This window comes from Mustela nivalis (assembly GCF_964662115.1).
Source record: "Mustela nivalis genome assembly, chromosome: 3".
Taxonomy (NCBI): domain Eukaryota; kingdom Metazoa; phylum Chordata; class Mammalia; order Carnivora; family Mustelidae; genus Mustela; species Mustela nivalis.
Genome location: NC_139022.1, coordinates 161,363,075 through 161,388,961, shown reverse-complemented (window position 1 = coordinate 161,388,961; position 25,887 = coordinate 161,363,075). Strand labels below are relative to the sequence as shown.

The 25,887-nt window shown below is 33.9% G+C and overlaps 1 protein-coding gene across 2 annotated transcripts in view; it reads right to left on the bottom strand.

Annotated features, from left to right (window-relative positions):
* Positions 1-25,887, bottom strand: part of LOC309860869 (cadherin-10) — a 175,001-nt gene that overhangs the window by 7,189 nt on the left and 141,925 nt on the right. For both annotated transcript variants that reach the window (XM_082723309.1, XM_082723310.1), the window contains exons 6-10: positions 20,036-20,223; positions 18,025-18,278; positions 13,423-13,559; positions 7,616-7,737; positions 2,642-2,750 (exon numbers count right to left, since the gene is read on the bottom strand). In XM_082723309.1, the coding sequence (XP_082579435.1) occupies positions 2,642-2,750; positions 7,616-7,737; positions 13,423-13,559; positions 18,025-18,278; positions 20,036-20,223 (810 nt within the window). The remainder of the gene's footprint in view (positions 1-2,641; positions 2,751-7,615; positions 7,738-13,422; positions 13,560-18,024; positions 18,279-20,035; positions 20,224-25,887) is intronic.

Here is a 25,887-nt window from a genome sequence, read left to right as displayed (position 1 = left end):
CAACAAATGGTATTGGAAAAACTGGACAACTACATGCAAAAGAATGGAAGTGGAACACTTCTTCTTCTTCTTTTTTTTTTTTTTTTAATGTCAAGCACCAAAATAAATTCCAAATGGACTAAAGACCTAAATGACCTAAATGTTAGTTAGACCTGAAATCATAAAAATCCTATAGGAGAACACAGACAGTAGCCTCTTTGACTTGGCCATAACAACTTCTTTCTAGATATTTCTCTGGAGACCAGGAAAACAAAACCAAGGATAAACTATTGGGACTTTGTCAAAATTAAAAGCTTCTGCACAGTGAAAAGAAACGGTCAACAAAACTAAAAAGCTTTCTAAAGAATGGGACAACATATTTGCAAATGACATATCTGATAAAGGGTTATCTAAAATATATAAAGAATTTACAAAACTCAACAGCCAAGAAACAAATAACCCCACAAAACAAAAACAAAAAACCCAACTAAACCAATTAAAAAGTGGGCAGAAGATATGAATAGATATTTTCCCAAAGAAAACATACAGATGGCCTGCAGAGACATGAAAAGGTGCTCAATATCACTGATCATCAGGAAAATACAAATCAAAACTATAATGAGACATCACCTCACACCTGTCAGAATGACTAAAATCAACAACAGAAGAAACAACAGATGTTGGCATATCGGTATATTTAGAATCTTCTTGTCTTATTCTTTTTTAACTTTTCAAAAGGTTCTAAATCTTATTTTTGCCTACAATACTTTTAATACATTGAAGAATAAAGTGAAGTTTTACCCTAAATTAATCATCCTATTCAAATCATTTTATTAAACATTCAGAAGGTCATCATACAGTTATGCTTTTGACCTATAAGCTAGGGAAGAGGAATTTAAAGAATCAAAAGCTCCAAGTGTGGTATCACAGAAACAGGGAATTAATTTTTAAAAATGATAACATAAAATTAAAGTTTTCTAATATGAACATTTAGACAAATACAAGGGCTTTTTCTTAAGAAGAGCCATAAGGTGATGTCTGTATCATTGGAATTTCTTTCAAAATGCACTCAATTAAAAAAAAAAAAAAACAGTGAGTTTATGCACTTTGGAATAGTGAGTTATGCAATAGTGAGTTCATTCCATCTGACTTTAGTGGTATTCTATATAATGACATGTTCAAATATATACTCATAGGGCTTTGATTCTTGTTTTGAGTAATTTATGTAAGATCAGGAACTCTTCTGAATATAGAAAGATGGCCCTACTTGTTAAAAATAAATTAGGATTCGTCTTAAGGTGCTTACCTACTAATTGTGAGATGCTGTGATAAGGTAATACTATTTCAAGTCTCTATTACTTTTTAAAATTGAGGATGGCTTGTTAGGATCCATGACTCAGTTTAACAGAAACATAAAGCAAATTGAAATGCACTTAGAAAGAGATATAATATTGTCAAATCAGTACCAGGGATGTCTAATCTAAGTTCTATATTTAGGATGCCAGATTGAGCAAATAAAATGATGGGTGCTGTTTTGCTGATATTCAAATGGAACTGGACATCTTGTATCTTATCTGCCAACTCTATGACAATTTTTCACATCGCAATTATTTTACATGTTCAGAGGTATATCAGATGTTCAGATGGAAAAGAGACATTTCAGAAACTACTGAATTAACTACTGATTTAATAAACAGATGTTACCAGTGGATGCCCTCTTTTCAACTGAATTGTGTAGTTTGTGCTGTATCAAATACCTCAAACAATAACTGGGTTAATGGAAAACTATCCATTATCTTACACTTCTTTCTGATGTTCTGAAAGCCATCAAGAGGTGATAGAGCAATCTGGTTCTGCTAGTGGATATATACTGTTACGGAGGTGTTAAAAATATGCCAATGTAGTTATTAAATGTATTTTAAGAATAACTATATCTACCCTCTTCCAAGATAAGTATGCCTTTTTAAAGAAAGATTAGCTGATATAATTAGTTTAACATAAATTTATTAAGGGGAAACAGGTTCTAACTATATACTTTTGTTTAGGCTAGAATAATTACCATGTATATTTTCAAAGAATAAAGCTGCTCAGCTTTTTAAAAATAGTTACCATTTTCATATTTTTTCCTCTAAAATATGTTTTTGTCCTCTTGGGGAATATAAGAAATACAAACAGTACATTTTAATCACAGAGACATTATAAAATTTATATATTGTACAGAAGAATCGTGTATCTTACCTTTGCAACTGCCTTTGTAGTGAAACCCCTCACAGACTAATATGGACACTTCTTCTCACTCATATCCCATGCCTTTTTGGCTTTGTGAATATGTTGCCACTAAATCTCATTGAAATTGCACAAGGATCTCACTGAGTCATTCATTTCTCTACCCCATGTGTCTGATTATTTCCAGCCTTTCTAATGCTTTCAAGATTCAAACTTTTGACTAGTATTCATATTGAACCCTCTTTCACATCTTTATTGTTTTGAAATTTAAGAGAATGAATATGGTCAAGAAAGAAATTAATATCTCATTAGATGTCTGATGAAAACAACATTTTGTAACATGATCAGTACATTAATACATAAAATGATTGTTACTTTGGAGAAAAGGTCTTGCTAATGTCATCTGAAATCATAATGATGATGTACTAAAATTTACCTTCATTATCCTGTACTGTGAAGTTTGGATTGACAGCAGCTAAACTGAAGAAAAATTTCTGTCCACCTAAAGGGTCATCCTTGTCTACTGCACTTATAGTCTGTATTAGCTGCAGAAAAAAGAAAAATGCGTATTTATCAAACATCTATGGTTATAGTTTGCTTTACAACATGTAATTTTTTAACATTTACTTTTGTCTAAATTTCAAGGCAGTTGATTTTCTTCCTTGTGCATGAATCTTTTATTCCATCTTTTTAATTATTACTTTGACTTTAAAAAAGTCTCTCTCTCTCTCTCTCTCCCTACCTCTCTGCTTTTTTCTGTCTCTATTTCTCTCTCCCTCCTTCTCAATTTCTCCCAAATATTATCCATTTCTTCAAAATAACAAATGGCAATATTATATTCTTTGCAGTCTTATTAACTTAGATATAGTATTTGACATGAGTAGGTTATTACATATGTATTTAAACAATGATCTGGAAAAGTTTATCTAATGGAGGAAAAATTTAGAAACCTATTGTGATTATGGCTTTTCTCCTTATCAAAAGTGAAAACTATTCAAAGAATGTATAGATTTCATAGATAATATCATGCAAAACTTTTTAAAGGAAAGACTTTAAGATTATGATCTACTTTAATAGTAATGGTTCACTTTATTTACATTGTCAATAAAATTACATTTTTTAATTCAATATATGTGTAACATGCAAAATGATTATTTTATAATCATCTCGGATTTATTTTAGGATAAGATACAATATAAGGGGCTATCTGGTAACAAAGCATAAAATGTAACACCTTTTACTATAATTAGATCACTTTGAACATGTATGATTAATATTATATAAATATATATGTACCATATGTCTATGTACTTTTTTGTATATATATAGAATTTGTCCTTAACTTATATGTATAATAACATTTTATATAATTTTTTGCATATCTTAATTTTGCAAGAGAACGTCAGAAGTTGCTAAATTTGTATACCATATATAAATGGTGAAATTTATGCTTAACTGAAAAGAATGTGCTTTACCACATTGACTTATTTAACAGGGTGTCAATACTTGATGAAAATATTTGTTGCTGATGTTTTGTTGCTGTAAAAAGAGATTTCAAGTTTAAAATATTATATAATTGTAAAAAATAAAGAATTATTTAACCTTTCTATATCCAATTAAATTTTCTTTTAAATTATCTTATAAAAATAAAATTGTGATAAATTTTAGCTGTTCCCTATTTAATTACAACTCTAGCCACTGATTTCAAAATAATACAAGAAATATAATTAGATCAAACAAAGATAAATGTTTAGGAATAAGCAGCCCAAAAAATCATTGAAACTTTGAGTAATTTTAAAATAGATTTTAAAATATAACATAACTTATTTAATGAAGTTTTAATGGTAATTCAAGATTAAGTAGAAAGCAAGGATTTATTGCTAATTGCTTACCTATCCAATATAAGACCAAAAATGGTACATATGTGTAGATATGTGAAGGAATTAAAGAGAAAAATGTATAAAAAGTATTAGTTAATACCCTTTAAGAGGTTTCAATTCAGTTACAAAATCATTCATGATTGACTTGTTGTCAAGCAGTCTAAAAGATTTTATTTTTAGTGATTTAAGAATAAGCTGAAGGGAAAAAATGACATAAAAGAAACAACATCAAGTAAGGTAGTAGACTTTATAAAATTTCTATGTTTATATATATACCATTAAGATTAATATTTTAGCACATATATAGATACAAAATGATAGAAATTTAAAAGTAGAGCTAACGGTCTTTTAAAACAAAAAATATAATGTCTCATAATAAATATGCATTTTCAACTGTGGTTAAAAATTACAATTTCAGAAAATAAAAAACAAATTAAAAAAAAATACCAAAACACACACACACACACACACACACACACACACAAAATTACAATTTTAGTTTATATTTATAAACCAAAATAATACATTTCAGAGAACAAAATGGCCATATCTGTACATATATCTGTAAGAAGTTATAATGGTTTACACAAAAATTCTTAATTAATATGTTATTTGAATAAAAGACGATAGCATTGTTGGTTTCAAAATTAGTAATTCACTGATATATTTTCTTAAATGTTATTAAGGAACTAGCCCCTGAGTTGTTCAAGGATCAAATATATTTTGTTTTGGCGTATATTTGTTTATTTGTTTCCGTATATGTACCATATATACATGGATATAACATATACATAGGCATATGTACATATATGTGTATGTATATACATGTATGTATGTGCTAAAATAGAATTCAGAAGTTGGCAACATGAAGGAGATAAAACCAGCTGGTCTTTCTATAGAAACACTTGCAATTTATTCCTCCTGGAGTCAAGTTCATTTTAACTCATTTCCAATATAATAGGTTGCCACAATTATGGGGGGAAAGTAAAAGCACTGGTGATGTCCAGTGTTCATCTTTGAGCACATGAAGAATAGACACAGATAAATCATTTATATTTAATCTCCTTAGCTCTTATATAAATGGTTTGCATTTTTACTAGGCTATTCTAAAATAATCTCAAGTAAACTTGAGGCTTTTTTCAGTGATCATACCGTAATGGAGTGTGGGATGATGACGGGATTTTAAGATATTTAAGTAAGAAAACTGGTCCCTAAGTTTTAATGTTTCAGCTTTTTCAGTGGAAAGAGTACCAGTTAGGGAAGTAACTCAACATTGTTCCATGGAAATATGTAATAGGATATTTGGGGTCTGACAAAGGCCTAGAGCTTCGATACAATCTGTGGGTAAGTGTAAGCAGCAGTCCTCCCTGGGGAGACTCTGCAAAATCTGGGAGACTGAAATGCTCTTTCTTCTCATAAAGATTAAAAATTATTGAAATATATTGACTGAAGGAGTAAAACTTATTGACTGAAGGAGTGAGACATGCGTGAGTGAAAATGAAAGAAAAATGAAACAGCTAGTCTTCTCGCCTCTCCTTTCCCAAGATGCTCTTTCTGAGGTGGATAAGACAGGGAGTGAGGTAGCCTGGTTCAGGCGCAAGAGGGGACTGGGAATTTACATCAGCTTTAAGTTGCATCTTTTCCAAAGGGGAACGTCTCCTACCCTTAGAGCAGAGAATAGACAGAAAAGGAACTCTATCTGTCTTCTCATTTTGTCCACACACCAAACAGAGGGAACCATTTCCTATGCTGTCCTTCAAAGTGCCACTTTAATAAAACAGTACTTAATTCAGAGGAGAATTGGGTGGGTTGAAATACTCTATAAATAACTAAAGTACACCCGTGAGTTCTAACAAGCTACAACATCCCTAGAAGGAGGGAAGACAGATTAACATAAAATTCAAGGAAGGTTTGGTGAAGGACTTTTCCAAATAACCCCCTTGGTTTTGCCTGCTTGGCTGTTGCAACCTAGAATTCCATCACTGAGTACATAATGGTTTATTTAGTTCAAGCAACCATTCATCAGCCAGGAGACCAAAATGACATTTAACAAACTGATCTTATTAAAAATAACTACTATGGGAAGCTATAGCACATTCAGCTGATTAGACAAAAATTACTAATCATGTTATTCTTATCAAGTTTGTCCAGATAGGCTACTTTTTAAATTAAAATTGTCTTTGATTTTATTGTTTTCCTGCAATATGCCAACTGGTTTCTAAAATCCCCAAATTATAAAGTTACTGAACCAGATTTAGTTTTTATTTTTCAAAGATGCATAAGGGAAAAAAAAAAGGCCCACAATCCCTTATTTTGTATATTTTGAATACATTTGGAATTCAGTATTTTAAATGACTCAAATGCTCTGAAAAGATATCTCTTGAAAATCAAATGGAATAACCATAGAGGGAGCAATGCATGCGGCAGTTGTAAAGTGGGTAATTTATCTCTTAGAGAAAAGGCTTCAACTTGTATCATGCTGAGCCTTCCAAGCAGAGTACTATTTGGAATGGTATTTCCAGGGCAAACACTGTTTCATTACGAAGTAGGTCGGAAGTAGCTTTGTCATTTAAATATTCCAAATTAAACATTTCCATAACATTTTCAAATAAAAAAAATAAATCCAATTGCAGCAATTTCACCATTTCAAACAATAGACAGGCTATTGAATTCCTGTTAGAATCTTCAGAAGGAAGAATTCGTGTTATCCCACAACGTAATTTGCATAAAAATGTAACAATGACATTGATGTTTATAGGGAGCATCAAATGATGTCAAAACACAATGTAGTTTTGTGATGGCTCCTCTTTCTTTAATAAAACACATTTGATTCCCAATTATTATTTATAACATGCAGCTTCCTTCTGTGAAGATAGCACTCAAACCAATTAAGAGCATTTCTCTTCAGCCATATACACTGGAGCTTTTCAGACAACAAAATGAGTCCACTGAGGAAAAGACTTAAAGAGTTATAAACAAAGCTGATGTAGGAAGAATGTTCTAAAGGAGGAAAACTAAGTCATTAAGCACTCTAAGTGTTGCTATAATGATGAAGTACAAGTATAAATTTAAGGAGTGAATCCTGCAGCCCTGCTTTGAAAGCATTTGCATACATTGGAATATTGATGCACTGTTTTGCTGATCCCATGTGTCTGTGTTCTCCTAACTCCCATCTCCCACCTCTTCTAGCGGTTATCAGTATTTACCTAGAGAAATAGTAGAGGGTTTTTTTTTTTTTTTCCTGGTTTTGTTTGTGAAAATTTACAAAGTGAAAGTTATTTCTTCCTACATCTTGACTTTTGTGGCAACAATGATATACTTTCATTTGAACTTCACGAAAGAAATGTGAAAAAAGCTATAGGGTCATTTGGAACCCTAAAATTTTATCAGCCTTTTTTTATTTTTTAATATTACTGGGACTTATATGAACATTTCTATCTCTGTTTACTCATTCTTCTTAAGATTGGGAATGGAAAACATTTAATAAGCCATTAAAATCTTCTGAAGCTTTTAGTCGTATGGGTGCTCACCTGCCCTGGTCTCGCGTTTTCACAAACAAAAGTGTCATAGAACACAGCAAATTGTGGGGCGTTGTCGTTAACATCCAAAATTCTCACGAAAACAGCCACGCGAGTCATCTCTTTGGGATTATCTAGAAAAGGGAAAAGAAAAATTTGTTTAGGAAGACAAATGTGTGCACCAGGTTTAATTTATATAAGTATCTTGTGGATACTAAGTGCTCACATAAAAATAAGCATTGTGTTCATTCTGCCAACATAATGAGCAAATACAATAAAGAAAATTACTACAGAGCCTAATTAAGTAGTCATAAATTCAGTTATTATTGGCCTCAAGAGAACTAGTATTATTTTGGAAAATCTTTTAAAAAGCACAATCCAGTGTAACTGAGTTTGTTTTGTATTTGTGGCTTTACAGTCCAAATATGTAAAATAAGAACAAGTATTTATTAAATATTTGTCATGCAGTACTATATTAAGCTTTACTGAGTTTTTGGATGAAGAAATAATTTTAAATAAACTATTAACTCGCCCATGCTCATTAGCTCCTAAGTGGGAGTTGTTATATTTCAACTTAACCTCCTGATGACTTTAATCATGAAAATGTGGTCCAATGGCTACTCCGAACTCCCCTTTTGGAAATTTTAATATATAGCTACTAATTTTACAAGTTTGGTGAAAATTCACAGGAAAATATAAGCACATAAATATTTCATTAATTGTTACCAGTATTACTTCAATAATCCAGGCTCAATTTTGTATAATAAAATTAGCTCAATAGTGACATACAGTATAATAATCATAATTTTTTTGCTACAAATATTGAAATCAAAAGCATCCAAGTGTTCACATAAAAATATGCATTAAAAATTGTCTTGATTTGTAAATGGAATTTTAAAATATGAATGTCTATTTAGCTTAGCCTTGGGTAACACCCTCGTATTAGTCAGAATTGTATAATCTCCACAAAAGGACTTTTCTAGGCACTAGTATTGGTATCTGAGAGTGTCCTGACATCGTAAATTCAGGTTATATTTATCAGCTTTTGTGATATCCGAAGCTTAGTCTTTGGGTGCAGTTCAGCTTCTGTGTGGACTTCAGCAAAGTCAAACTGAAGATCAACGGAAAAAAAGAAAGGAGGTAAGTAGCTAAAAGCAAAGCAAAACAAAACAAATAACAAATGAGTGAGGGACAATAGCAATCTTATTAAACAGCCTCTACTAACATGGGTTAGGGATCGTACTATTTACCTTTGTGAAATGTATCTGACTTGCTAATTTTAATCTATAGAGTTTTCATATACAAGGATAAGAAAGTATTGTCTTGTACAGATAGGGAGGTTATTACCATGCAAAATAATTTATTTCTCCTCCTTTCTCTCCATGTAATTACACTGTTAGTAAAATAATGAAGTCAGCACTTTTAAAAATAATGTGGAAGAACTGATTACTCAGCAGGGACGTTTACAAGGTTGAGTCGTTATGAAGGAAGGCAGACAGAATTCTAAATCCGTGTGAAGTGTCTTTATCTGCCTTCTTTTTTTCAAGAGAAACTTGAAGACAAATGCATCCTCTAACACTCCTTTCCAGTCTTATCACTCCCGTATATTCCATTCTTAGGTTCTGATTTCCCATTTGCTAATGTAGTGCCTATTGTTTACTACTTAGCACATCAGGTGGTTGGAGATTCCAGACCCTGGTGTAGAACGGAATTGCTTGAAATCCCAGATTCACCACTCACTCATTGTGTGCCTCCGGTCAATGTACTCCATCTCTCAAATGCCTCAATTTACCCAGTTAGAAACTAAAATAGAACTTCTAATCTATGGGGTTATTTGAAAAATTAAGTCACTTAATGCATGAAAACTATCAAACACTGTTATCAAGGTATTAGTTCCTTGGTAAACACTCAATATATGTCAACTATTAAAATCATCTTTATTATCACTCTGATACCTCTTTCATCTTACATTGCTTGAGAGTTTACGTTGTGTCGGCTCACACAAAGCACTCACACAATAAAAAAAATACGTTTTCCGAATGTTTATAGCAGCAATGTCCACAATAGCCAAACTATGGAAAGAACCTAGATGTCCATCAACAGATGAATGGATCAAGAAGATGTGGTATATATACACAATGGAATACTATGCAGCCATCAAAAGAAATGAAATATTGCCATTTGCGACAACATGGATGGAACTAGAGCGAATCATGCTTAGCGAAATAAGTCAAGCAGAGAAAGACAACTATCATATGATCTCCATGATATGAGGAAGTGGTGATGCAACATGGAGGCTTAAGTGGGTAGGAGAAGAATAAATGAAACAAGATGGGATTGGGAGGGAGACAAACCATAAGTGACTCTTAATCTCACAAAACAAACTGAGGGTTGCTGGGGGGAGGGGGTTTGGGAGAAGAGGGTGGGATTATGGACATTGGGGAGGGTATGTGCTTTGGTGAGTGCTGTGAAGTGTGTAAACCTGGTGATTCACAGACCTGTACCCCTGGGGATAAAAATATATGTTTATAAAAAATAAAAATTTATAGATACTTGATAAACTAAAAAAAAAAAAAAAAAAATACGTTAACTAGTTTCCCTACAGTTCATACATTTGGGGAGCAGTGGAGGAAGGAGAGAAAAAAAGAAAAGAAGAAAAATTCTATTCCATTCTTTCTCTAGCCCACCTAGTCCTTAACCATTTGCAAATAGCCAGAGTTCACCTACAAAGTGTTTGTCACAAATGAATTCACAACCTACTAGAGCTATGACGTTGCTATGGGTGTGAGTAGGAAGGTATGATTCTTCTGTATTTTCTAGCATGTGGTTTTTCACCTAATAGAGTTGGTGACACAAGTAAAATATTTTCTTTCCATTGTCTTGACATCAATGTAACACTTGCTAGAAGTCAGGAGAAGCAGAACAATGTCATATCTGAAAACTACACTGTCAGGCCTTTCCCTGACACAAAATGACGATTCTCCAGCTTTACAAATCACTCAAAAAGTCTCTTCAAATCAAAAGCTAAATCCACAAGGATAAATGTGTTTGTAAAACATTAGGCTTAGAATCACCTGTTCAAACAACAGTGCTCACCCTAACCTTTTTACTGGTGGATATCGCAGTAAAAACATAAAGCATTCCATGAAGCATCATAGGGAACGGTAGTTGGAGTATTTACCACCCGATTCTCTTTCAGAGTCCTGCAGGCACACTCTCCTCTAGCAGGAATGTATCAGCAATAAAGGACCTTAGAATGTGAAAGCATTCCGATCTTTTCAGGGTCTTTGCCCTATCCAAGAAAACAAAAGCTAGAAATCCCAGCCTTTGCAAAGATGTATCTTTTCTACCTGCTTAGGGCAAGAATTTCCACTCTCAAGGAACTAGGCATAGATAATGGAGTTCTTTGGTCATAAACTTTGCTCTACTGTTCTCAGAACGTATTGCAATGATTATAGTCAAGTTTTCAGATGTGGTGAGAGGAACTCATTATGGATTTCAACGATCCAATTGTGACCTTAATTTTAGATTCTTAATTCTCCAAATGGCATTTAAAAAATATTTTTGAAGAAGGAAAAGAGAAGTTATTTCATGGTGTAATGCACAAAATATTCACCTGAGGTGGCCCTTGCCATAGGAACTAAACTGTTAGAGGCAGGGCTTGAAAATGCACTAGTAGGAAGTACATTTAAACATCATTCTGCCCTGCTTAGGGCTTGGTGTAGTGCACACTTACCACAAACCCAGGGCTTAAAATCTAGTAAAAACAATTTCCTATATGCTGTTTCCCTTTCTCCCTTATCCATTTAACGCCCAGAACAGCATAATAGGCTTCTGACTGCTTGAGGCTTGGCAGGTACGCATTTCCAGCAGTTACTCCATAAATTGATTTCACTTAAGGGCAAAAAATAGGTTTAGTTCTTAAAAAGAAGAACGTAATTGGCTTAGCTTTTTACAGAATTGTAATTACTTCAACCAGCTTTAGAACTTAAATTTCTCAAAGTATCTGAAATGGAAAATGCAATTCCTAACTCATTAGGCTTGAATTAGGATCTTGAATCAAGCAGAGAGCACAGACAACCATGATGCTGGAATGATCAGATTGGACCCTGTTGGACACATTTAACTGCAGTGACATGGAGATAGATAATAGGGGGGAAAAAAAAAGAAAGAAAGAAAGAAAGAAAAGAAAGAAAGAAAAAAGCCTTCCTTAAAAGAAAAACAAAAAAAAATTTCTTCAGTCACCCTTAAAAGGGTCCATTTATATCTGACTACGGAAAAACTGGGTCATTTGGATGGTGGAATTAATCAGTATTTCAGAGCCAGATTTAAGGAGAAAGCTAAATCTACCATTTTATCCTGAAGCTTTGAATTCATTGTTAATGATCAGTCCAGCCTCGTTCCATTTTTCTGAGACTTTGGCGATTTGGTCCCATTGCTCTGCCTTCCAAATCCTGGAACGGTGGCTTCAAATAACTTGACCTTGATACGTGTTTGTGAATTCAGCTTCGTATTTCAGGTCTGGAATTTATAGGCTTAGTTTTTCACCATCATTCAGTCCGTAATTAATGCTTCTTTTTAGAGTAAAGAGTTGCTTCATTCCAGTAAATCACAGCACAGGATGTAGAGACCTGAACAAGTTTGCCTGAGTGGACAAAGTGGCTGCACAGGCCTGAGTCACTGCACAGGGCTTCACTCTCAGAAGGGCCCCATGCTTATTTTAAGGCTCTGCTATTCCCATGTTAAATGTCTTAGTCATTTTTGAGCAAGACGTCTGACGTTTTGTCTTATAATGCCCCCCACAAATTATGCGGCAAGTCCTTGAATGGGAAAGAACCTTTGCAATTAGAGACAGATATGATTTTGAATCCTGGATCTGACTGTTATTACTTGGATAAAATTCTGTAAATTAGGTATAGAATTCAGTATTGGATCTGGAAAGAGAAGGATTAGTTTTAAATCTCAGTTTTACTACTTCTGGCAGGGTGACTTTGGGCAAGGTACCAAAACCTCTGGATCCTCCGTTCCTTCTCTGTGAAAAAAGGTCAGTAAGAATATTACTAGAAGAAAATTAATATAAAATTCCTAACATAATACCTGGCATAGAGTGCTTAATGTTAGCTATTATTACCAATACCTGGGTTTCCTCACCTGTAAAGAGGAAGAAATAATACTTACCTACATGTTTGTTGTTAAATGGTACGTTTAGCATTTAGCATACATTTTAATTTATAGTGTCTATGTAATAAATCTAATTCATATACTTTCCCCCCAAAAAGGATATCTTTAGGTCCAATTTTTAGATAATTTTTATTAGACAATATTAAATGTTGATTTGGTCTACCTACAACTATCCCTCGGTATATAGGGCAACTATTGAAAAAGAATTATAGATGTTGAGAAGTCTTTTTTTTTTCTTGAAATCAATGCTTTATTCTTTTTTTATTAAGATTTTACTTAAATTCAGGTTAGTTAATATATAATGTAGTATTAGTTTGAAGCATTTTAAAACCTTAGATTAAAATTACAATTCATATGTATAATGAGAAGAAATTATTATTATTATTTTTAAAGATTTTATTTATTTATTTGACAGACAGAGATCACAAGTAGGCAGAGAGGCAGGCAGAGAGAGGAGAAAGCAGATCCCTGTCGAGCAGAGAGCCCAATGCGGGGCTCGATCCCAGGAGCCTGGGATCATGACCCGAGCCGAAGGCAGAGGCTTTTACCCACTGAGCCACCCAGGTGCGCTGAGAAGAAATTATTTTTAATATGAAATAAAACCTAATATATGTTAAATATTATAAAGTTCATCTTACTGATTTCAGCAGCTATAACAGTAAGATTGTGCCATTGAGATAGTTCACGGTCAAGGGGCTTTGATGTGTAAAGGGATCCATTTCCAGAATGTATGTTAAAGATCCTGTCAAGGTCCGTATGGCGATCCAAGGAAAATCTGGATGTAGAAAGAGAAGCAAAATACATAACAATATTAACATTTGTAGGAGAAAATGGTATAATGTAAACACACACATAGTAACGTAATAATTTCATAGGAGTATATATAATACTGATATAGAATGAAGACTATATCATCAATTTATCACACACACACACACACACAAACACACAGGATAAACCCCCTCCTACTCCCCAAACTCCCCCACCCTCCCCACCGCTCAAAATCTCTACCTTCCTCCTCTTTCCAAGGCATGAGCTGGCACTTTGTTCAGCATTTAAAATGATGGCCTTCTGAATATTTGCTTTATTAAATCACTATCTATTGCCATATTCAACTGACTGGGAAGTATTTTTTTTTTCTCACAAAGTAGTTGACATTACAGATGGCTACATTACCGACTGACCTTACCTAGAAGCTGAAAATTCTGTTAAGGAATTACTGTAAGGATCAAATGCAAAAAAGCATTCCCAGAAGCAAAGTCTTTTTCATAGTTATAAAATTGGAGTCAACATTAGTTTCAACAGACTAGTATGTTATCAATCTATGATGCTGTTTAGTAACTCCATGGTATGACACTCATGTAGCTTCAGTTTATTAACCATATATATCATTTAAAAATGTATACATTTTAACTAAAGATGTTTTAAAAACAGAAAAGTTGGGGTTAGAGTTTTCATACATTTGTACCAAGTGAAGTCTTAGTAAAAAAAATAAAGTCTTAGCATATGTATAAGAAACCAACTATGCTGCAAATTGATTAAAGTCATTGTGTTGGATATCATTCTAAAGTCAGGTTTATCAATCAGGTTGCTAAAGTTGGGATAAAATCCCATTATTTGGGAGACTGTCAGGCACAATTTAAAATAGTTATACCCCTCATCAGTTCCCACCACTTCACAATCCTGGTGGCTTACAAATGCTTTATAGTCCCTGGGTTAGCAAGCATAATCCTCAAATAACATTTAACGTTCCATATTAAAAATAAATAAATAAAAGTAAAGTAAAAACAAAGATCACAAGTCTGGGAGTAACATTCAGTAATGGCATATCTTTTCCCAAGCCCCAACTGTCACTTACATTAGGAAAACTTCATGAAATACTATTTTTAAATTGTGGTTTTGAATAATAATACAAAATAATGTTTAAGTGCCATAAAACTCTTTTCTCTTTTAATGTTCCAAACCTGTTCTAAAAATCAGTTGAAATGTACAATCCTTATGCTGGGTTTTGAATAAATTGCATTAGAAGAACAACTTAAGCCATCAGTACAGCTAATGTGATTCTACTTTGAAGGACTGCGTAATTTAGACTTTTATTTTAAATCAGTTCTAACTGGAACAGACTAGTAATTAACAAATCTCCTTAATAAGCCCTAGCCCTCTCTATTAATACAATATAAACTCAGTTTTGCATTTAAACTGCATGTCTTACCCTTCACACATAAGCTTCCAAAACACCGAATCTCTGGAATAATTCAAAAATTCTCTTTCAAGTTGACAAAATTATTTTACTTCTGAAAGACTCAACATAAATTTACCTTCTCCTTTGAGTGTTTCCTGATTACCTCAAGTAGAAGCTTATTTGTCTCCTTCCCTCCCAAAGTATCTTTTACCACTCATCTCTAAATGTAGTATCGAAGTGTACCATTTACCACATTGTATTAGCAATTCATTTCAACATCAAAATGTGAGTTACATTTCAAACAGGAAATCAAGCATGAAAAAAACAAGTAACATTCTTGAAGTATATTCAGCACTCAATGAACATTATTTCTCATACTGGGTCGTCTTCCCTAACAGACTGAGAACTTCTTGAGAAATATGTTAATATCTGATACGGTGATCCACAAATATTTGCTAAACGAAAGAAAGAACAACTGAATTCTTTGGTATTTTGGCAAGTAAGTTTTTTCATTTCTATAGAAACATGATGTGAAGTTGCAATATAGAAATCAATATAAAGCATTATTGTCTTTGTCAAATCATCTTATATGTGTTTTGTCTTATTTCTTATAATTCAGTTTGAAAACTAAAGATACAATTTAGAGGATTATTCAATATTATATTAAAGATAAAGAGGGACCCTGGTTCTTTTTCAAACATGATATAATTATATTTTCCAGTTCTCTGTTGGCAAATTATGTGTGCTAATTTTTATTTTCCTTTTTAGATCATTTCCAGAACAAGCATTTAAATAAATTCCTTTGATTAACGCATTAACATCCATAATATGACCTAAACAATTTATAATATGCCCAGTATTATATTATCTATCCCATAAATACATTGCATTACTAAAGCTATTTTATCCCTATTTTTATATCAGTTGGTTTTACCATTATTAACACCTAAAAATATTCAATTGCATTTTCTACATCAAGTCAGCATAAATTCAATTATATGACAACATTTTTGGCATAGATTTTGTCATTAGTAAGCATTAATTCTGTTACCATATAGTATAGGTAAATGGATTCTTCCCTTAGATTTGCATTCTGATTAAACATTTTATTTTTGTTTCAAAGATCCACAGACATATTTGATGTATAATAACCACCAGTCTATAAGAGGATGTAAAATCTATTTCATTGTGTGAAGAGTATCTTTGTATTGCCACTTTATAACACCACTGGATTTAAATTGAACTCTTTTAAAAAAATAGTATATTTCACCAAAAAAAGGCCACTTTAAAACCAGGAACACAGCACACAGCCTGCTAAAGTTTCTTAGGAGCTATGCCAGGAAAATGTTTGGTAAGTATTGAATAGGTAAAATTATGTATATTGGTTCTATAAAAGATCCACAGGGAAAAAAAAATCCAAGCAATACAGCAATTTCAATGAAGACAAATGGACTGGGGAAGAGGCAATTATGGGGAAGTCATGCTGGCAGCTGGGAGCTGTATATCATTACCATGTATGTAACCTGTGATGCTCTACGTGGATGGATAGACTTAGAGAGTATAATGTTAGACAAAGTAAGTCAGAGAAAGACAAATACCATATGATTTCACTCATATGTGGAATTTAAGAGACAAAACAAATGGACAAAGAAAAGGAGAGAGAGACAGAGACAGAGAGAAAGAAAAACAAAACAAAACAAAAAGACAAAAAAAAAAAAAAAAACCAGACTCTAAACTGCAGAGAACAAACAGATGATTACCAGAGGGGAGCTGGTTGGGGATTGGGTGAAACAGGTGATGAGACTGAGAATACACTTGTCTTTATGAGCACTGACTAACGTATGGAACTGCTGAATCACTATATTGTACAACTGAAACATATAACACTACATGTTAACTGCATTAGAATTTAAAAAAGAAAAAAAAACACAAAAAAATGAACAAAAAGAAAATATTTAGATAAAATTACATAAGTCAAATAGTAATTTTAATATATAGAAGATATGACTTCACTTGAAGCAAGACGTGGCAGAAATGATAGCACTTTTAACTTGAACTTGAGTTAGAGTCGCGAGGCATACAAAATTAGAGATTCTCTACATCCTGCTGCTGTATTCTTAGAAATCAGAGAAGTGTGTGCTTGGAAATTGTGAACCATCATTTAAACTCTAACTTGACTGGTCCATGTGAAACAAGGAGGAGACAAAATTAACCTGTTGAGAACAGGGACGGGAATGAAATCCAAAGCACGTGATGCACTAACAGTTTAAAATGAACAGTCATTTTGATGGTCAATATTATATATAGATCTCTGTATTTCTTTAAAATGATAGAACAGATGTCAATAAAAACTTTTGAGTCTTTCTCATTTGTATATTTATTCATATCTCATACATTTTTAAGCTGCCATAAGAAAGCAAATCAAAAACAAAACAAAAGAAAAAACCAAAACACACACACACACACACACACACACACACACAAAACTGAAATTACTGTGATCTTTCTGGAATGCTCTGATTTTTTTAGAAATATTTTTTGATACAGCCAAAACAGAAACAAGTGAACAAAACCTTCCCTTCTTTGATGGTAGGAGTATAGATGAGTAATTTAACTGCATTGTGACAGTGCTGTAATTATATTATATTCTTTATATTCTTTTAACTGTTACAACTCTCAACTTACCATTTAAGTTTCATTCATTTAACTGAAAGCACAAATAAAGTGAATTGGTTACATTGTAAGTGCACAGCTGACACAGAGCCCTTTATCTGTACCCGGGTCAGAACAACAAATACCTTAAAAAGACAGACAGATGATGCAAGCTAGGTTTTAGGCTAAAATGCATGATTTAAACTGGACCAAATGACAAAGCTATGCCTGCCTTGTCCCAAAACATTCAGAGACAATTTACTTCAAACACCTGTGCTCCTCAAATTCATGTACAGCTAAGGAGAGACTCATGTATTTCACTGCATTAAATGCTATAAATAGAATTTCATGATCTCTAGGTTTATTTTAATTCCCATCCTTTTATCTGAAACATAGACATAGTTACCTAATGGGGCTAGAAGCAGAATCTGGGTCCCTTGCCATTACAGTTCCGATGATCGTCCCTACTTCAATATCTTCATGAACTTCAAACAGGTAGGATGATCTGCTAAAAATAGGAGGTTCATCCACATCTTCTACAGAGATTTTTACAATTGTTGTATCTTTAAATGGTCCCAGGTAATAAAAACGTGGATCCACATGGGTATTTTCTGCTTCGACCTTCAGAGTGTAAAGTCTTCGGCTCTCATAGTCAAGAGGCTGTATAAATAAGTAAATCATCAAATTAGAGTGAGGGAAATTGGATTATATGTTCCTTTCAAGTCACAGTGTGATTTTTAAAGCCTGGTTGAGTTCTGTCAGGTTGTTCATTAAGTGTAAATAATTAAAAGCAATAAAAAATAGTAATATAACCTTTACATATTGGATAGGGTTCAATTTTTACTTTTTATGGATTGAATGTGTAATACTTCAGAACATAGGAAAATTAGATTTTAAATCTTGGACCCATCGGAAAGGATATTAAAACCTATCTTACAATGTGGTGACTAGTTATAAAAAAATGAGCTAGGACACCGTGTTGTGTTTATGTGTGCATGTGTGTAGACTTAGGTGTTGGCTACTGCTTAATGTTTGTAAGCAAAAAATTCAGTTATCTTTTTATGTTTATGTTGTGATATTTCCATTCAGTTTAATGGCATAGTACTACATAAACTATAAAATTTTGAAAACTAATATAAAACTCTCAACAGTTGGGGCATCTGGGTGGCTCAGTGGGTTAAAGCCTCTGCCTTGGGCTCGAGTCATGATCCCAGGGTCCTGGAATTGAGCCCCACATCAGCTCTCTGCTCAGAAGGGAGCCTGCTTCCTCCTCTCTCTGACAGTCTCTCTATCTACTTGTGATCTCTGTCAAATAAATAAATTAAATCTTAAAAAAAAAAACCAAAAAACTCTCAACAGTTGTAGGAAACACCGAAGATAAGGAAAACCTTGAGTAAAGAGAACAGAGAAAAACTTAGTAATTAGGTTACATTATGAAACAAAATTCTGGAACTTAAATATTGATGTAGTTTAACCTTCACAAATATAAAATCAAGCGCCTCCCCTCTCACGCCTCTAAAAGGTATGTTTTGTTAACAGAAAAAAAGACATTGTTGATTCACAGTCCTTCAACCTTCCTTTTTTTTTTTTTTAAATCTGATAAACTGTAGATTCTATTTGCATTACTATTACTTTCCAGGCATGAAAACCAACAAAGAAGCCACATCGTCCTTTGTTGGTCACTGTCCATTTAAAACCCTTTGGTTGTGTATCTTGGCTTTTGCAACAGAATCTCTGGATAGTTCCGCCATTATTCAGTGTTTTCAGTAGTTACTTCGTGCCATAGAATTTGTAGCACATTTCTTTGGGATCTTTCCCTGGGCTTTATTTTTTTCTTATAATGGTGGTATTGACTCTACCAGAAAAACAAAACAAAACAAGACAAAACAAAACTAGTTACCTTTAAACTGTATCACTGAGCATATGTTAGCAGAAAAGTTTAATTTATGTAGCAGAAGGGAAAATGTGAACAATTAAATTATCTTCCAGAATACACTGTCTCTTTTTATTAGCAACTCTAATTATTGCTTCATACATCTGCATAGACGGCATGCTACTTTTTATGCCTCCAACTGTGATGATATATTGCCATTATTAGCTATTAACTGCTTTTTGCTTCAGAATATAAGTTGTTATGGGGGGGGGCTTTTATTCAGGTGACCCAGAAATAGAGTCACGCATCTATTAATTTGCCTTTTAAACTTTGTAAGAACTCGGGTTTCGTGCTTCAACCAACAAAAGTATTTGGTCAGAATGTCCAAGATCTTTGGCTTTATGTTTCTCATACTTGTGCACGGCATACATCACATTAGGACTGATCCTGACATCTCCTAATGGATAATGTGTGAGCGGAAAGCACATAATGAAATCTTTATTTGCTAAATGGGCAGGTGCTTATTTATACAGAGGCTGGGCACCTTTTTCACAGTTATGATGCCTTCCTGTGTGTCCTTCTCAGTGATGATGTCAAACATATCAGTCCCATCGCCATCAATGATTCGGTACTCTACTTCTGCATTTTTCCCCGTGTCCGCGTCCGTTGCTTTTACGCTCCCAATAGCTGTGCCAACTGGGGAAGATTCGAGAACTCGGAGGTGGATGGTGTCTGCAAAACACATAGAAAAGGGAGAGGGGGAGAGAGGAAGAGATATCTCAATTGAATATTCAAGAGTAAACTGTGTATGAGAAAACATTCCAAATCTAGAGCTCTACATCAATGTTGATTAATTAATGAGTTGAATACACACAGTGTGGATAACATTAAATTAAGGTTTAGGAATGGAAAAAGTGGAATTTGGGAGGCTTGGGTCTGTGCCTATTACAAATACTGAGTACCAATCTCTGAGTGTTAAGAATTCTGGTTTGAAAATGAGCACATTGTCTTTCTTCTTTCTTTCTTTCTTTTTTTTTTTTTGCGTTTGCACAAATAACTAGAGATCAGCTTTGAGTGCGGGGAGGTACCTATGTTTGCTTCTACAATCACAATAAATCCCAGGATATACAGTGAATATTTTAATTTCATTGTTTCCCCTTTGTTGTATTTAGTTATTAACTACCTTTAGGTTATTTGAGCTGAAAGACAGAACATTACAAAATTCCATGAATTCAGCTGTGATGGAGAGGAATCCTATTTTCCAGTTGTGACAGGAGAAACAAAGGGTAGTCTGTAGGAGAAATACAAGGAGGCCCTTCACGGTGTCACTGTGAAAACACTCAATTCTGACAAACTCCTCTCTGTTCCACAGCAAAACGAGAATTTAGCTAAGCCTCTAGTGTACCTAGATGTACTTCCAGTGGGAACAACCTCTACTGCTAATGAGATTTATGTTCTAATACCTGATCGTAAACTACATATTACTGACAGATTAATCGACCTGAAGCACACTTCTGATTATAGCACGTTCATGCTCATAAACCCTAAGTAATTCTTTTTAATATACACAATAAAGCCCAGACCTCTTAGCTAGTCATGCTCTCGCCTGAGTGTATCTTTCCCAGTGTATTTTCCTTTAGTCACTTCTCTGAAAGATTTGCGCCATGCTGGACATTTCAAAGTGTGCTTGTCAAAACTTAATTTCCTAAATCTCTATGTTTTTCACAAGCTATTTCACTCACGTGAAATTCTTCCCCCACTGTCCTCTCGTAATCACAATAAAATTTATCAGATCTGAGGAAATGGCACTGTTAGAGTGTTCAGTAAGTGTTTGGGGGTTACGCTCCTCAAAATTCATATACTGATGCCAGAACCCCCATTCAGTACCACAGAATGTGACTGCATTAGGAGACAGGGTCTTTAAAGAGGTAATTAAGATTCAATAGGGTCATTAGGGTGGGCTCTAATCCAATATGGCTGGTGTCATTACAAGAGTAGGAGATCCGGACACAGGCACAGAGCAGAGACTGAGACCGTGTGAAGACACAGGGAAAAGATGGCCATCTAGAAACCAAGCAGAGGCCTCAGAAGAAACCGACCCTGATGCTCTTGAACCTCAATCTTTGGACTTTTAGCTTCCAGATCTGTGGGAAAACAAACTTCTGTTGTTCAAGCCACCCAGTCTGGAGCACCTTGTTATGGCAGCCCTAGCAACCTCACACAGGCACCTCTATCTGCTCAGTTTGGGAAGTTGTTTCCTAGGAGACATCAGTAAGACGTGGCTTCCGCAACACCCCAATTAGTCTTAGCCTGTTCTTTTTTTGTTTGTTTAACATTTTCCTCTCCATCTATTTTTGGTACCATGTTACTAAAAGCAACTCTCGATTCATTCCTTGGCTAGTGTCTTACTGGCTCTCTACCTTTGCGGTTTCCTCTAGAAGTCCCTGTCCCTGCATATTGAGATGGCTCTCACTCTCTTCCAGCAGACGACCGCTCAACCGTGACCTCCTCAGAAACTTTCATCACTAACCTTACTGAAAAAAGCAACCATACTGAAAAAATCCTATTTTCTTCCTAATACTTGCAACAGCTAGTTGTTATGTTATTTACTTATTTATTTCTATGTACCATGAAGATGTAATGCAAAACAGGGACTTGGTATTTTTCTGCCATTATTTTCTCTTTCTATTTCTTTGAATGTAGTAGCCACTATATACTGATTTGTGTATTGGATAAATGAGAAGCTTTCTAAATTACCTACCCACAGCTTTACTCCACTAAATCCAATCAAATCTCAGATACTCTCATCACACACTGTGGCCATAGTATCATTTTGAAAACAATGCTCTTACAGGTACTTATTCAGAGCTTCAAACTTCTTTGATTGGTCCCATTATACTTAAAATAAAACATACATAAGCTTGTCCTCCATAAATTGGCTTCTCTGTCCTGTCATCCACTCTCTTAATTAATATTCTCTACAACACTGGTCTTTTTTAGATTTAGGTTTCTCGAAACACTATGCTTTTCTTATTTTGACTTTTCTTATTTTGACTTTAAGATTTTCAACTCTTTGCCTGGTTGCCTCTGACTCTTTCTTTTGAAAATATCTATTTCACTATGCCTCTATCGCAGAACATCATCAACTCAACCTATTTACTGCAAGAATTTTCTTTTAAAAAATTAAATTTTATAGAAGCAGCACTTCGATTAATTTATTATATTGTAGCAGAAATAACTTCTCTAAAATACAAAAATAATATCACTGCTCTACTGAAAGCACTTAGTATTGATGTTGGGATAATTTTTTAAATTTCATTATTTAGTTTTTAATGTCTATAGAAGTTGCTTTCTTTTTTATTTTTTTTAAGATTTTATTTATTTGTTCGACAGACAGAGATCAATAGTAGATGGAAAGGCAGGCAGAGAGGGGGGGAGCAGGCTCCTCACTGAGCAGAGAGCCCGATGCGGGGCTTGATCCGAGGACCGGGATCATGACCTGAGCTGAAGGCAGAGGCTTAAACCCACTGGGCCACTAAGGCGCCCCTCAAAGTTGTTTTCTGATAAAATCTTCAGTATCTTGATTATCTATTCTCAGATCTAGAGAGATGTGAAATATAGCCATAACTGTTTTCAATTAATGATTAGTTAACTAGACCAAGAATATGGAATATTTAACAAAATAAATAAAAATAATATGAATGATTTGATTGATATATATATTAAATCTCCACAAACCACCTAGAGAATATAGATTTTTTTAAAAAGATTTTATTTATTTATTTATTTATTTATTTATTTATTTGACAGAGAGAGAGATCACAAGTCGGCAAAGAAACAGGCAGAGAGAGGGGGAAGCAGGCTCCCTGCTGAGCAGAAAGCCCGATGCCAGGCTCGATCCCAGGGCCCTGGGATCATGACCTGAGCCGAAGGCAGAGGCTTTAACTCACTGAGCCACCCAGGCGCCCCTAGATTTTTTTTTTTTAAGCGGACATTAAGCACTGAATCTCATTTGATCAAGAATTAAATTATTAGACGTTTGAATAAATTTTAACAAATCAGTGTCAACTCTCTGACCATGCTACAATTAAAGCAGAGGTTAACATGAAGAAGAGCACTCCTAAATACTTATAGTCCTGAAAAGTTAAAAGAAAACTAAAAGTAATTCCTATGTAACAAATGGTTCAAATAAGAAACAAATATAGAGACCGAAAAATAATTGAAAAATGAATGAAAAGAAATTAAACCATGGGGCAGGAAAAATAATTCTACTTAGAGAAGGTAATTTACAACTTTATGTGTTTTTATACAAAGAGAGACAAGCTGAAATTAATGAGTTAAGCCTTAAACATAAGAACCTAGAAAAGAAAGACATAATAACCATCAAAGAAAAAGAAGGAAGTAATTAAGATTAAAAACAAGTTGAAAACAAATACAGAAATAAGAGTATACAAATGTCAGAAGTTAGTTTTTTAAAGAACTGTCAAAATAAATATATATGACAAAAATGGTTCATGGAAAGGGAAGAAAGGGCAAAAACTATTAAGAATTATTTTAAAGAAATGCAACTACAGAAAATGTAGTTTAAAAGATTGGAGAATATTATGAACACTTATATGTCAATAAAATTAACTAGTTAGCTAAACTGCTAAATTCCTAAAGATAATTAAAAATATACCAATGCTACCAAAGAGGAAAGAAAGTATGGTTTTAAATACAATTTAATACATGATTAAATATCATTTAAGATATGATATATGATTTTAAATGATCCTTCCTCCTAAATACTAGCAGCTCACATATTTTTTAAAAGATTTTATTTATTTATTTTTGAGAGACAGAGAGAAAGAGAGCATGCACACATGAGCCGGGAGGTGGGGCAAAGGGAGAAGCAGTCTTTGCCCACTCAGCAGAGAGCCTGATGCAGGACTGGATCCCAGTACCTTGGGATTATGACCTGAGCCAAAAGCAGAGGATTAACCCCCTGAACCACCCCGGCACCCTTATCAGCTCAAATATTTTTAAGGAACATTCATGAAGCCGAAAATTCCTTATTATCAGTTCTTACGTAAATTTTCCTATAGAAAAGAAAAATGAGGACTCTTTCTGAGCTCATTTTGAGATTAATATAACCCTGATACCAGCACCAGACAAGAGTCCATGGTTATATAATGTGGACTAAGATTCAAGATCCACCACACCTAATTTCATAACATTTAGCAAGTTCATTTTTTAAATTTTTGACCCACCAACATTTACCAATATTTTGAGTTAGTTTTCACCAACACATGTGAGCTTAGTTTTTGGGAAATGTTGTTTTAATCACTTTACTATTAACTAATTCCAATTCGGATTTCACTGGCTTTTCCGTAAAAGCCTTTTCAGAGGAGTGCGTGGGTGGCTCAGTCGGTTGAGCATCTGACTCTTGAGTTAGGGTCAGGTCATGATCTCAGAGTCATGAGGTCAAGCCCTGCATTTGGCTCTGCACTTAGCACGGAGTCTGCTTGAGATTTGTTCTTCCCTCTCCATCTGTGTCTCCCAAATCCCCTTAAAATAAATAGATAGACAGATAGATAAATAAATAGAGCCTTTCAGAGATCCTGCTTTGCATTTGGTGGGCATGTTTTCCTACTCCCTCCAATCTGTGAGAACTTTTCAGTCTTTCCTTGTCTTCAATATCTTCTATATCTTGACGCTTTTAAGGAATACTGGTCAGTTACTCTGTAAAATGTCTTTCAATCTGGGACTGTCTTATATTTTCTCAATTAGATTGAGGTTTTCCATTTTTGTCAGCAGTACCCAGAAATGATCTATTCTCAGTGTATCATATATCAGGGAGCAAATGATGTCAGTCTGTCAGTTAAGAAGGTATTTCTGTCAGTTTCCACCATTATTAATAAGCAATTTTTAAAATAATGAATGCATATCTTGGGAGGTATACTGTAAAATTATGCAAATATTGTTTCTCCTCAAAAATCTGCCCATCAGTTTTAGTACTGATCAGTGATCTCCTCTGCATTAATTAATACTGTGATTTTCTAATGATGATTTTCTATTTTGTTGATTCTTTTCACATTTACTACTTGGAATTCTCCTGAAAGGAAGAGTTCCTCCTTCTCCCCATTTATTTATTAATATTAGTATACATTTTAATCAGTGTAGACTCAAGGACATTTTATTTTATACTGTGTATTTTAATCCAATAATATCCTATATATTGCTTTGTGTAAATTCTTACAGGTTTCTTCCGTGGGTGATCTTTTCAGTTGTTTATGATGTCTTTTCAACATGGCTCCATCACTTTTTTTTAAAACTAATTTCAACACTCAACATGGGGAAGAACTCACAACTCCAAGTCAGGAGTCAAATGCTCTACCAACTTAGCCAGCCAGGTGC